Genomic DNA, 15,000 nt, shown 5'->3' with positions numbered 1-15,000 from the left:
ACCTGCAAAGTATTTGATCTGATTTGTGTGAAACCTCCATTTACACTAACTTGTGGTCTTCTTCTCCTTCATTTAATCGGCGCACTACAGTGTTTTTATGAAACATCGCTACCAGCAGCTGTAACCACACTGCAGCTGGAAGAAATGTGTTTTAACCCCCAGTGAACAGATAAAAACGTCCAAACTGTATGAAGAGACTGCCACCTTCCTCACACTGATGTATGAAACTGACAACAATGTCACATTTCCATCCTGATTTCTCCAGGGTTTTCTATCATTTGACCTTCATGCGGAGCTCTTTTAATGACATGGTTTTGTCTCCTGAAACGCTGTTATGGAACAAGCTGGAGAGTTAGCGGCAGCAGGTGTGGATCTCCAACCAATCGACACATATTCACTCAGAAGGAGAGAATGGAAAAAAAAACATTCAGTGCTTTTAGAAATGCCAAACCCCCTCGCTCCACGCCTGTCTGATTAGGGAGGATGGCGTCCAACAATGTCTGTAACTTCCTGACACCAACAATCCAACACTGGCAGCCGCTTCTCGCTGCGGCCGGTCAGCTGGCATGTTTTCAGCTTCTCTCGTCTGTATTTTTCACACATTTTCTTTCACGTGAACAAGAAAGTAAAACACCATCTCTTCATCTGTAAACACAGTGTGGGGCTGTTATCTCCCGAAGGAAGGTGGACTACGTATTAAAGAGCTTTAAACACTTTTGACTTTCAGATGTAACTAAAACTCATCGACAAAACGTGAATCTAAAATCGGGCTTCACTTAAAGGCCATCAAAGCTCCGGGTGGCAGAAGGGCTGAGTGAGGAAGAAGGTGCAGTGTGTTGCAGTTCCTGAGGGTTGCCAGAGTAAAACAGAGGATATAAAAGACCTTGTGTCCGTTTAAATTCAGCAGCCAGGAGCTCTCGGAGCAGAAAATGACACAGAGCTCAATTCATTAGTGGACTCGTCTTAAAACACAGACTGGGAAAATGTAAAACAGACAAACACAGACTTACCCATCTTTATTCACATCCGAAGCAGCTACCGAGTGTCCAAAGTAAGCAGCCATCTACAAGAGAGCAGAGGAGGAGCGATGAGTCAACAAAAGTAACCTCTCAGAGGGATTTCATCATAGACCAAGTTTACATTTCTGAATCAGTGTTAACAAGACTGACATGATATCAGAGGTGAGGGAACAGACAGACGATCTGAAGGGAAGATGAGAAGTAAACAGAACAGAAGTCCTGAGAGGCAGATCTTCAAAGAGAGAGAGAGGCAGGAAACTGATAAAAAAAAGAGAGGCTGGTGGGTTCAGAGGCTGAATTACAGCGGACAGGCAGGAAAGTGAAGAGGAACGCTGTCATTAACTCAGCTGATGACAGCCTCTGTTTCCCTCCCCACCCTCCTCCCTCTCTTAATGCTTCTCTTTCACGACTACTTGTTATTTTGACTTCAGTCCAGTGTTGTGTATCTTGAAAGGATCTAACTTAATCTAAATCATTAAAGCCGCTCTGGTTTCCAAAAAAAGCTGGCACCGACTCTGGCCGAGGTTTATTGCAGATTTGTCTTCGTCACAGGCAGAACGAAAGGTCTCTGAACCGTCTAATTACTCTGATCATGTGACGCCATTTTCTACAATAATAAGCCTGCTTGTGTGTTTGCATTGGAGAAAAGTTGAAGCACTGTTTTCGCTGGATGACCCAATATTCACTGTGGAAGCAGCACTGTTGATTGTGGCATCAATGTTGTGTGAAGTTGTGCAGGTGTGTTGGTGAGCTGGCGTTGATAACGTTACTCTCTGTCTGCTCCATAAAACACTTTGTCTCGTGAAGCTGATGAAAATCACCACATTCAGTGACGTGGTTTAAACCCGTGTTGGGGATCTGCATCGATCCTCCTCTCAGAGCTCTGATGTTCGAGTATCAGGAACAGAAATAAATTCAATGAAACCGGCGTTTAAATGTGTGGAAAACAAAAGCAGAAGATGAGACTCTTCATGTCCACAGGATCCTCACTCGGAGCGCTGCCGCTGTTTCAGTGTCTCAGGGAAACATTTCAGGAGCAGAGTGTCTTTTCTTGTGCTGCCATGTTGCTTTCACAGCTCATTCATTTTCTTACTTGAATATATGGTCACTAAGCTTCTCTGTTATCACTCATGTTAACTGTCAGTACAGCTGATGTCTGCAGCTGCTGATATTAACCTGGAATTCATTCTTTCAGAAGATGTTGTAACGTAATGATTTAATTTACACTACAGCACCGTGGTGGTGACTGCAGCTGATTTATGAGCCGTGATCATATTTCACAATAGTTCCAGGTGCATGTTGAGTTGCTTCTCGTCATACGAGGGTCTGCTGTCAGAAAGTCAGGCATCCCACATGTTTACCAATGTATTTTCAAAAACGTTCCCATAATCTTTTACCCAATTTCCATGACTTTGTTTAAGTAGTTTTAAATAGGAAGGCCCAGCATACCCGGCCGAACACACGTGACTGGTTGTTACATGTTGAGAGGATTAAGATCAGGGTCAGGTTTGAGGTTAGAGACCAGTTGACTGTTCGCGCCACAGCCAATCACAGCAGCGCAGCGTTTAGAGCATATGCAGAAGCTTGCTATTGCATGTTCTCCCATTGTTACCCACCATTTCCACGAATTTCATGGGAACCCTGACGTGGTGCAAGCTGTTAAAATGCATTCAAATACTTCCTTGGGAATGTTTTTTTGAGGGGGGGATCTATGATTTGATCAGCAGGAAATCCTGATTCCCACCCCGTTTCTTTTTCTTTTCTTTTTTTAGTCTTCTTCGACCCGTCAGAACATGCAGGCCAGACGACCTGAGCTGTACATGTTATACAGAGTCCAGCAGCTCACCTGGCTGCCTGTGAAGTTGATCATGGACTCCATGTTGAGGCCGTTGAAGATGTTCACCTGAAACATCAGAACACATCAGAGAGTTCAGCATTAACAGTTTTAAAACTCACTGAACAGTAAAATCCTGCTGCACACGTTTTCTGCACTCGTCAAATGTTCACCAGCCCTTTACTTTACATCACTATTTGACCAGCCAATCAGATAATGACAGCTGAGCAGGATTACAAGTTCAACACAGCCAATAAAAGAGGACATGACCATGTGACTGGTGGGTGACACTAATTAGCATCATTGGGGGAAGTATTCAGAGCCTTTACTCATGTATTAACCCTGCACTATAAAAATATTGCATTATATTCAAGAGTATCCTATTTAAGTAAAATTATGAGCTAAATTCATCTAAAGTATTGAGAAAATGTGTTCCTGTGACACACGAGACGCATTACAAGATTACACGATTCTAATGGAGTCATCAAAACTTCAGCAACATTTTACTTTTGGAGCTGCTACAGATGAGGTGGTTTTAACTACTTTATATAATGTCAGCTAGTTCAGTCCAGTGGTTCCCAATCTGTGGAAACGTCCCCTCCAAAGGGTCACCAGATTTATTGGAGAGGAAGAAAAAAGAATTCTGACAGAAATATATGTTTCAACTTTTCTTGAACCTTTACTTTTTCTTTTTCTTATCAATATAGACTCAAACAATTGGTTAAATTAACCTATCTACAGGCAAAATCTGTCTCTTTTGTGGAAGCAACATCTATAACATGACAAGGGGTCACAATTAGACAGTGTGTTCATGTTAGGAGTGTCTGAAGGAGAGCGCCGGCTGCTGAACGTTGTGTCAGTTAGAAGTTGTGGTTCACTGTGACTGTGAGCTTTGAGGGGAAACCCGCTCACTCACCCTCGACTGATGGCGCTCATCTCTCTACCAAAGTTATTATAGCTTGGAGAGCGTTCATTAAAGTGGTCTTTTTCCCAGAATGCAGTGGTGACTGAGACAAGCGTTAACTTTAAACACTTACATAACCCCGTGCCTTCTCCCCTCTGGGTACTCCGGTCACATAATCTGTGGAGGTGACAAAAGACACACGTAATTAAAGCTCAGGATCAGTATGGTTAACATTCACTGCTTTAACTAGAAGAGCACCTGAAAAAATATTTTCATTATTAGCTGATGCTGCGTTTTCTCCAGGTTCTGTCCCTGGAGGTTCTGTGGCAGCTTGGATGCTGCAGCTAAGTGTTATGAAGGTGGAGAAACCCCTGAGCTGTTTTAAATATAATTTGAAAGGACTTATTTGATTGTTTGGTCTGTAAAAAAAAAAAAAAAAAAGGAAAATGACATTGTAATTTTCTAAAGCCCATGGTGATGTCATCAGGTACCTTGTTTTATCCAACCAACAATCCCCAAACTAAAAACTGTCCAGTTTACTGTGACATTGAGGGCAAGCAGGGGACTCTTCTTTTAAAAAGCCGAAACCGGCAATGCAACGCTTGCAGGCAACATGTTTCATACTCAATAATCATCTGACCTACATACCCTCCCGATGTGGAGTTCTGTTTAAGCTGCAAAAATGTCCCATCTCATCCCTTTGCCTGTAAACAACACCGCTGCCCTGCGTCAGTATTTCTGCGTGGACGTCCAGCCACTCCATCCACCTGCAGCCTCGGGGGGTTCATCACATTTGCTCATCAATCCCTAATATCTAATCACATCTGCGGGGAGTGATGAGGCCGGTGCCTCAAACTATGTTCGGCTGCTGTTTGAAAAGTGAGTTGTCTGACACGAAACTTTAACCACATCTTCATCAGTATTTAAATCAAACACTTTATTCAACTAATGATACGAGCACTAATCTTGTGTCATATAAATGTGTTTCTTCATTCTACCACGTTTGTCAACAGTAGTATTTATAGCTAAAGAAGCCTCAGTTAGATCTTCCTGCTCTTACCTTCCTGTCCATCGTCGTTGAAGTCTCCGACTGCCACAGAGTATCCTGGAGAACAAGAACATAAGATGTGATCTTAATGTTCTTGGTGGATGTAGGGTTAAAGAAAATCTCCAGACATGTTTGAAGATACATAAAAGCTTTGTTTTGAAAAGGAATTTGCAGCTGAAAGCGTCTTCTACTGAACAGAAAAGTCCATTTTCAGTGTTTGGAGGCTTTCTAAAAGCTTTACGTGTCCTCGGCACGTTTGTGTAAGTTTCAAACTGGATTTTGAAAGGTCACAGAGATGTGGGTACATCCAGGTATGAATGTGACATTTAAAGTGATTTCAGCGAAACTTTCTCCCTTCAGATGGTGAATATGAAACTCGTCATGCTTCTGGATTACTTTTATGAGAATTATTCACTCTGGCCGATTACAGTGGATACGGATGCAACAGGGGACTGCTCAATTTCTGTTGTTTCAAATTTGATGGAGTTCAGCTTCATTGAAATGTTTTTAAATCTCTAATTTTGAATTGAGGCAGAAGTTAAAATGTGAACTGTTTCTGAATGTTTTCAATCTCTGACCTGGTGATAAGATGGTTTGATGTATTTACTACTTCTCCCAAGTTTCTCTTGTCCATAGAACCCAATGTTGTATATTTTGTCCATAAATCTGTGCAGCCATTACAGAGTATAGTTTTATAGGCTTTTTTGCTTCAGAAATTAAACTAAACCAGAGGCAGGTTGTGCACATTCATTAACATCCAAATACAGAACAGAGAGTTTCTCCAGTATCAGATCATTTGCACCACAGAGAGCCTGACAGACTTATAGAAAATGTTCAGGGTGTCCAGCTGTAATTCAAGATGTTAATGGTCAAAGAGTATCGTCACCAAGAGCGTGCGTGTATGAGTGTGTGGTTACCGAGGTAACTGTCGTCATACTGGGCACCGGATGACTTGGTGGCCAGAGTGTTTACATAGGGTGTGATGAAGTTCTTGTTGAAGCGGGTAAAAATCTCCGAGAGGTCATCGGAGATCAGCTGACCTGAAGACAAAGAAGGAGAATGTTAGAAAACAGAGAGGAAGAATGAACGAGGAGAACCAGGAGAGAAGAAGGTGAGAACAAGGAGAGAACAAGGTGAGAAGAAGGTGAGAACAAGGTGAGAACAAGGAGAGAAGAAGGTGAGAACCAGGAGAGAACAAGGTGAGAAGAAGGTGAGAAGAAGGTGAGAACCAGGAGAGAACAAGGTGAGAAGAAGGTGAGAACAAGGTGAGAAGAAGGTGAGAACAAGGTGAGAACAAGGTGAGAACAAGGAGAGAAGAAGGTGAGAACAAGGAGAGAACAAGGTGAGAAGAAGGTGAGAACAAGGAGAGAACAAGGTGAGAACAAGGAGAGAACAAGGTGAGAAGAAGGTGAGAACAAGGAGAGAAGAAGGTGAGAACAAGGAGAGAACAAGGTGAGAACAAGGTGAGAACAAGGAGAGAAGAAGGTGAGAACAAGGAGAGAACAAGGTGAGAAGAAGGTAAGAACAAGGAGAGAACAAGGTGAGAAGAAGGTGAGAACAAGGAGAGAACCAGGAGAGAACAAGGTGAGAAGAAGGTGAGAACAAGGAGAGAAGAAGGTGAGAACAAGGAGAGAAGAAGAGGAGAACCAGGAGAGAACAAGGTGAGAAGAAGGTGAGAACAAGGAGAGAAGAAGGTGAGAACAAGGAGAGAAGAAGAGGAGAACCAGGAGAGAACAAGGTGAGAAGAAGAGGGAAAAGAAAAAAAAGAGAACGGAGCAGGAGATAAGGAGAAAAAACAGGAAAACTGAAGAGAACAGAAGGTTAAAACAAACGGAACAAAAGAAGAAGAGAAACATCCAAAACATGAGGAGGAACAATAAAAGGGAAACGAGTAGAAAAAAAAAACTGATTTTATACGAGTTTGTTTATAAGCTGATATACTTTTGGTTTAGAAAAAAAAAAACAGCTTGTAATTAAAGGAGCCGCAGAGACACCGTGTTAACGGTTGTCTAATCAGAAACAGAACTGTGTGGGAGAGTGTGGTTGCTCGTGTAATTGTGAGTGTTGACTCAACAGGAAACAGTAATTAGGCTAACGCAGCCCACGGGCACAACATATGGGACTGACTCAGCGTCCAGGGTACGGGCGGTGTCACACCCTCTGATGTCAGACAAACACGGATTACAACACACACACACACACACACACACACACACACACACACACACACACACACACACACACACACACACACACACACACACACACACACACACACACACACACACACACACACACACACACACACACACACTCTGAAGCCTGGCCAACTCTAGACCTGCTCATTAAACTCTTAAGGTGGCGATGATGCATGTGTGGTAGTGTGTGACGAGGCTACAAGTCAAAGCCCTTTTTTAAAAAAAAATTGTTTTTTAACTGTATTTGTATATATTTTCACCAAAAGTCCCCTTTACAAGTGCAGAGCAGGAGTATTTGGACAATTACACATTTTCAGGCTTCAGTTTCATTAGGTTTATATAGATATAGAAAGACGTGTGTGGGAGATGCAGCCCTTTTAACACAAAGTGCTCAAATTACAAAAGGTTCAAAAACAATTGGACACTTGGCTATGTAACGTTTTTTGGGGGGAGTACTATGTTGTTTTCATCTGCACAGCTCAAAAGGAAAACACAAGAATGTCAGAATAATTTTCCAGTGACGCAGTGGTTTTCGGGACATTTTATTATATCTGTCATTTACATGCCTTTTCTAGGACTGGAAAACTGGTGCAAACCAGTCCAAGTTTTCCAGGTTTTTCCAGGATGTCTGTGGCCCCAGATTATATTAATAATCCTGAGTCATCAAATCCTCAGGAGCATTTTACTGTTTTAACTTCTTTATATTCAGTTTGCTGGTATAAACGAGCTGCTTCAGAGTGCCACCAGATAGATCTGAGGGATCATGTGATGATTAATAGTAAACGAAAGACTGCTGAAAACTGCTCTGACACACAAATATGGATCCACAGCTCAGCCTGAAAAGAGTTACACTACGATATCTGATAAGTTAGGAGGTGAAACAACTCAGACAACTGCAACGTGACAAAGAGACACCATTAAAAAATATATTTTATGTGAAGGGATCAAAGGCCAAACAGGAAAAATGTGTTGGATTTCACATACTCATGGTTTTATGTGAAATTTTAATCTTAAAAGTAGATAAAGCTAACAACAAAACAATGTAACCGAAGTATGAAGTAAAAAAAAAAATGGAAATGCTGAAGTAAGAAATACTCAAGAAAATTGTACCTAACTACTTCACTAAATGTACTTGGTTAGATTTGACCACCTGCTCAGCAGAAATATCTGATGGCTTTCAGCTGATTGTTCTGAACTCTGCCTCCGACGCCCTCAGTGACACAACACAGCCTGCTCATGCTGATCCAGCAGCATCTGAAACCACCGACACAACTGAGCAGAGAGCCAGGACTAACAGCGCACCACCTCATCAACCGTGTGGAGGAATATTCCAACATCTTAACTAGTTTCTCCTAAAGCAGGACGTCCAGTTGGATAACTGTGGGAGTCTGGTTGTTCTGGAGGGGACGCATTTTGAAGTTTCTGGTTTGTTTGGAGTAAATAGTCAACGTGAGTAAGACAGTAGTTTTGTGTCTTTTTCTGAAAACATAAAGGACAGTTTTTAGAGCAAATGTCCCACACTGCATTGAAAAATCAAGTTTCTAAGTAAAAAAAATAACGTTATTTGGATTGTAAATAAACCCTTTTGTATATTTTTAGAGGTTTTTGGTTACAGACTTCAGAAGGCTGCTTTTAAAAATAGCCTTTTTTATTTTGTCACTAAAGGTTTCGATTGTGAATCTGATCTCTTTGGTTGCAAATCAAAAACTTTTGGTTTCAAGTTAAGTTTGACGTATTGGGCGGGACCTTCGCTGACGGATGACACAAGGGTTCCTATTGGTTAGTCAAAGTGAGCAATTTGCTCAAAACTGTCTCATCCTTAAATACAATAGACATAAATCTACCTTCATAAGTTATTAAAGGAAGTTTGCCATTTTGGGGAAAATGCTTGTTTTCTTTTTTGCCGAGTGTTGATTGACACCACCCTCATGTCTGAATGTCAAGCTACCATTAGCAGCTTGTTAGCTTAGCTTAGCATAGACTGGTAGAAGCAGCTCTCCTCTGTTCAAACACAACAAAATCCACCTACCAGCAGCTCTACAGCTTTTGGATGAATCCGTTTGTTCAATCAAGATAAAAACAGGTAACCATAGCTGGTATCCACTAAAAATTAAATATAACACATTATTAAGTGAGATTTTAAAAATGCTGATAATAATTAATCGCCGCACAGGAAACTGTATACAGGCTGGAGGTTAGTTTCCAACTTGTCTGCTTGTGTCTCTTCTAACTGATGTATTGACAGATGATAGCTGTTACCACGGTGACCAAAAGATGGCCAAAACTAAAACAATAGGATTTAGGTGGGTAAAAAAAAAGGCCTGTGGGAAACACTGAGGACGGACTGTCTGTGTGAGGCTGCCAGCTGGCACCACAACTCTTCAGGGGGGATCCTCCTCATGTACTGATTGTTATTCACAGTGAGGTGTCACAAACTCCCTTTGTTCACCTTTAACTGGTACACATGTGAAAGCAGACAGATGAAGTGAAAATGGAGCTGGCTGACCTGAACTGTGTCTCTTTCTGTTTGAGTCATCACACCTGTTTTAAGGCTGCAACAACATACTGGAACACATATACATATATATATATACACACATACACACACACACTCACTCACTCACTCACTCACTCACTCACTCACTCACTCACTCACTCACTCACCCTGCCAGTAGAAGCTGCCAGGTCCTCCCACCACCACCCTGTTGTTCTTCTGCAGCCACAAAAAGCAAAGAAAAACAAACAAACAAACAAACATGACTTTTAGTACTTAAATTAGTGAAGGGCACATTGTTATTCACAGATGTGTGAAGGGTTAATGATAACACCTCCGATCCAAACACATGCACTGCTGAGCCGGGGATCGAACGCAGACACATCAGCCTGCTTTTCTACAGAGTCTGAACCTCCACTGCAGCACAATCAATCCAAAAACCTTCTATTTAAGATGCCATTCGATGGCGTCCAATAGGATGAAGCCGGCTCATCTGCTGCAACTGATCCAGAGTCAGCTGGTCTTGAATCAAGTTTTACAGTGTATAATGTATTGTTGGTGGCGTGAATCTATGGATGGCAATGTCAGTCTGTCCACCCTGAAGTGTCTCAACAATTATTAGATAGATTTATACAAACATTCAAGTTCCTCACTTGATGAATCTAAATTACTTTGGTGATCCTGAATTTTCTTCAAGAAACATCAGGTCAGCATTTTACAGTTTCTGCAGGGTTCAAACTTATGACTTATAAGCTCACTGTGCTGAGCTGCTCGCCAGCAGTAGAAGACGTTAGTACTGATGTCCTACCTTAATGAAGTCAGCACTGAAGCCGGCCTGGCAGAAACCCTGTCCTTCTGGGGAGTTGGCATCTGGACAAAGAAATGAAACAGCAACGTTAGATCATATACATATATATATATATATATATCATATACAGTATATATAATACAGACAGATATAACATGATTGTTTCAACTATTCATTAGGGACCCATCAAAGCCCCCAGACAGTGTAACATCAAACAAATTCTGACAGTAAAAAGTTATCATTTTTCACCCAAAAGTAAAAAACTAAATTTTTCTAAATCAAAACAAAGATTCATAAAACCACTGCAGTTTGTTTAAGTACAAAACTAAAAATATCTCTCAAGATCCTACTAGTTAATGGGACATCAGAGAACTTTGTGACTCTATAATGTTGGAGATGCTCTTGCAAAACAGATAAAGAAAGCTTGTTGGTTTTCATTAAGGAATCACTTAGTCATTGTGGTGGTCAAATGTTTGGTTCAGATTTAGAAGCTGAAGAGTTTTAAAAAATATCTGTAAAGTTTTTGTCATCTGCTTCTCTCACAAAATCATCATCGTCACTAAATCCAGCAGCAGGTTAACAAAAGCAGACCGTTCTAGTTCTGCTTTGGTATCTATCAACACCTAAAGGAAAATATCTGGCTCCACTATATTCACCAGCTGGCCTCGTACTGTCTGTCTGCAGTTTTGCTGAGCAGGTAGTGTGCAGTAGACTTTCACAGCTTGTTCTTTGAAAGCAGCTGCTTTCTAAACAACACTATAAAAGTGGTGAGAGTAAACCAAAGCAGTAAAGTTGTAGCCAGGCAGGTAAAAAAAAAAAAAAAAGGAACTGAAACTAACTGTAAAGCACGTTAAAGACTTGATGCAATGACTACAAACAGGAAAAGGCTGGAAACTTTCAGCCACACGGGACAACAAACAGTTTTTCAAACTAAGTTACTCCAGTTTCTATGGTTTGGCATTTATTGCATGTTAACTGCAGATAAGACAGATGGAGGGCAGACAGAAGAAAAGAACTGACTGGATCTGCAGGGCGAGTACTCCACCACCGTGTCCTCTTTCCTCAGGTAACACGTCCCCACCGGCTCCCGCTCAGAGACACCAAAGGTCGACCACTGGTACAGAGGAGCACAGGCCTGGAAAACACACACACACACACACACACACACACACACACACACACACACACACACACACACACACACACACACACACACACACACACACACACACACACACACACACACACACACACACACACACACACACACACACACAAGCCTTTCCTGTATTAATTTCTCTCTTGTGAAGACACTCTGGCTCGTCTTCTCTACTTGAAGTCACTGTTTAAAGGTTTTAAGGTTTATGTAAGAATGAAGAAGCGTTTCCACCAAATAAATGTGCAGGAACTTTTCCAAGGTGTGTTTTAACTTCATGGCCGAAGCCTCGGGAAGATTACTCCAACTAAACCAAACCAACTGACCACTGATGAATCAAAAGCGCAGTAGTCTCATATTGCCTCTGAGTGACGTCCACTGACAAAAAAAGTCAGGACAGTCATGAGATCTCTTTGGCTCATCCATACTGATTATGTCAGCGACATGATTCAAGCACAAAAAAAAAAAAAACCAGTTTGAATTTGTGGCTTTTTAAAAATGCTGGGTGTGTAACAATGTTGCAGACAATCGTAGGGTATCTAATCTATCTAAAGATTTCTGCTTCTCAGAAAGCACAGCACAGGGACAGTTTTTGGGGTTAAACTATCTCCCCAGGACTCGAGTTCCTGAAAAGTTTCTATTCCTCAGGGCAAATTCTTGCAGTGTAAAATGCACCTTTCGGTTTAGATTATAGTTAGAGTAAAGGTCAGGGTCAGGGAATGCAATTTGTCAGTGAAGATCCTCACAAGTATAGAAAAACAAACATGTGTTTGTGTGTAATGTTTCTTACCAGGATGTGTTCTCCGTCAGATCGCACCAACGCACCAAACCACTGCTTGGATTTAAACTCCATCTGAACCCCTTCTGGGTTCTTCCTGTCATCTGCAAAAAGAGACAATTATTGTTATCAAGTGACGTAAAAAACACTTATGAACTAGCAGAGAACTTCAAGAGCAAAAACTTTAAACCACAGCATCAGTTTAAAGGTCAAACAAGATTAAAATCACTGAACAGAGCAAATAATGATATTCAGCACACTTCATGTAGAGAAATAAATCCCATCTGAATGGGGCTTCAGTTGCATTACTTTTAGTTTGGAAACAATACTCCATAATAGTCAAATGAACTGAACTCTGTTCAGCAGCAGAAGCAGCTGATGCGTCCTGGTCCATCTCCATCAAACCTTCACTAACTGGAGGAGAATGGCAGCAAATTCATTGGACTCCCTCTTGTTTTTACATCAGATAAAACACCTAAATGTAAAAAAAACAGGTATCCTCAACATGCATAAGTTGTCTAAAGCTATGTTTACATACCCTATTGAAAACTATTTTTCTTAAAAGAGAGATAATAATTGCATAATCCCTAATAACTTCAGCTCTGCATTTTTCCAATGAAAGAAGACTGACCTTTGAGTATTTTTTTGTATTAATTTTTTTTTTAATGGCACACATTTTTCCTATTACCAAGCACCCTGACTTTCCATTCTAACCAGGGCAGACTTAGAGTTCAGGCAGCCTTATGACACACACACAGCTGAGGCTATAAATGACTCTGCTGTGCTTTGACAGTCTCAGGTCTCTAAGTCTGTCAACAGATGGACAGATAGGAGGAATATTTGAGGGATGATTGGAAGATAGGCAGGAGGGAACAGACTGTGAAAGGTCTCAGCGTGACAATGAGCACCAACATAAAGCCGTTTAGATCTAATGTCAGCGGTGTGTCTTGAACACGAGCACCGCAGCTGAATGACGAGCCGTCCTGTTGAAATCAAAACGTAACCACCTGACTGGAGCCGGTGGTTTATACACTGAGGCAGCCGGCAGTGGACTGTTGTTGACACGCTTTACGTTAATACAAAAGTTTAAACAATGAAAAGGTTGCGGGTGAAACGCTCAGAACTAAGAAAATCCAGTAAAATCAAAATGCTGTGAAACAATGAAGGCGGAGCAGCGGGATGATTCAGCGCCGCCCCCGGCGAGTCCAGAGCAAACAGCAGTTTGAAAAGAAAGATATGTCTGAATGTAGTATTATTATTGCTCTGAAGCTGAAAATCGAATTGATATTCTGAAAGTGAGTGTGATAAGGATAAGGATGTTTATTGTCATCGTAAAAAGATGAAACGAAATTAAGTTGGCGATCAGCCAGTTCAGCAGCAGAACAAGGTACAAGATGTAATGATGAGCTCAGATCGACTGGATTGTATTACAGAAGGATCCGATGAAGGAAGACAACGGACACAAATCAGTATATCTGTTGCTGCTGTTCTCTCTAGATGGTCTCTCACACTCTCCATAGCCGTACTAACGTGTAGTTATAGAGACGGGAAGTTCAGTACAATGTAAATGGCCGAGCAGTAAATACCTGCCATGTTACTTATTAACGTTCCCTTTCTGTACTGATACGTGTTGGTTTGTCATTCAGATGTACGGTCACTGTTGAGAGTGGAGCAACTCAGTTGTTGCAGTTGTGAACTGTAACATGAAAAAGTGTTTCTGATACAGAATCTTTCTGTGATTCAGGCCTTTCCTCTTTATTGCACTTTTTAGAAAATAAATTGATATAGTAAAAACTACTTCAAGCATTATTTCTGAAAGCATCTAGACTTTCAAAAGGTTAGACTTAAAACATTCCTTTTTGATAAAGCTTATAGTAGCTGGCTCAGGGGGCCCTGAAACATCCTGCAGCGCTGCTGTTATAGGCCGACGCCTCCGAGCTAACGTGGGAATTGTGGATTTGTTGGGTTTCTCTGTATAATGTTGTAAAGTTCTGTTATAAGGACTTTACCGTGTTAAGTGCCATGAAATAACCTGTGTTGTGATTTGGCGCTACATAAATAAAATGTTGTTGAATTGAATAGAACTGCAGTGACTGAGTGGGAAGAAGCTTCTCTGTGCACAGCCGGATAGCTAGCAGATACCAACAGCCTGCATGCTGCTGTAAATGCTCGTGTCTATCGATAGTCCACATTTTAGGCGTAAACTCTCCCTCTCTAAACTGCATGCCAACTAAAGATTTGTACAGTAATATTTCATGCGATTTCTATTTTTGTTAAAATGGATTTTATAAACTTAGTATTGAAAGGAGTGTCGTTCAGGAACCGGCATTGAAGTTAAGGTGTTGGTACGGCTATCGAACACTTTTGAAAGATACCCTGCCCTGTGTGTGTCAAACATTTGGATAAAACGACTTATTTCATGTTTTTTCTTTAAATTGGCTCATTTTACATTACAGAGTCACAATGAAGACACCAAAACTATAGAGTAAAAACATGGATTTATAGAGTCAATATGTCAGTGTTAAAGAAACCAAAGTTTGTTTGATATTGTAGATTTCTCAAAGTAGTGTTGGCCTTCATGACAGCTTTCCCCACTAACAGCAGTATGTTAACCAGCTTCATGAAGTCTTGAAGGAGCTCCCACATATGCTGCGCACTTGTTGGCTGCTTTTTCTTCCCTCTGGCTTTTTGGTTAATCTGAAGTGTCATTTATTGCCAATTTCTGAGGCTGGTAACTCCAATAAACTTCTCTTCTGCAGCA

At 41.2% G+C, this 15,000-nt stretch overlaps 1 protein-coding gene across 2 annotated transcripts in view; it reads right to left on the bottom strand.

The window, feature by feature from the left end:
* itgav (integrin, alpha V) overlaps positions 1–15,000 on the bottom strand; it is a 50,576-nt gene that overhangs the window by 19,260 nt on the left and 16,316 nt on the right. For both annotated transcript variants that reach the window (XR_011311496.1, XM_069712133.1), the window contains exons 3-11: positions 12,252–12,343; positions 11,326–11,440; positions 10,306–10,367; positions 9,668–9,716; positions 5,723–5,845; positions 4,818–4,862; positions 3,891–3,934; positions 2,866–2,922; positions 1,011–1,063 (exon numbers count right to left, since the gene is read on the bottom strand). Coding sequence is in view for 1 of the 2 variants with exons in the window: in XM_069712133.1 (XP_069568234.1) it covers positions 1,011–1,063; positions 2,866–2,922; positions 3,891–3,934; positions 4,818–4,862; positions 5,723–5,845; positions 9,668–9,716; positions 10,306–10,367; positions 11,326–11,440; positions 12,252–12,343 (640 nt within the window). In the remaining variant the exon portion in view is untranslated. The remainder of the gene's footprint in view (positions 1–1,010; positions 1,064–2,865; positions 2,923–3,890; positions 3,935–4,817; positions 4,863–5,722; positions 5,846–9,667; positions 9,717–10,305; positions 10,368–11,325; positions 11,441–12,251; positions 12,344–15,000) is intronic.

This window comes from Brachyistius frenatus, unplaced genomic scaffold, assembly GCF_029030835.1.
Source record: "Brachyistius frenatus isolate BFR_SWC_R1_liver_20210118 unplaced genomic scaffold, ASM2903083v1 Contig_106, whole genome shotgun sequence".
Classification (NCBI taxonomy): Eukaryota; Metazoa; Chordata; class Actinopteri; family Embiotocidae; genus Brachyistius; species Brachyistius frenatus.
The sequence above is the reverse complement of the archived record's forward strand: the minus strand, read 5'-3'. Positions and strand labels throughout refer to the sequence as shown.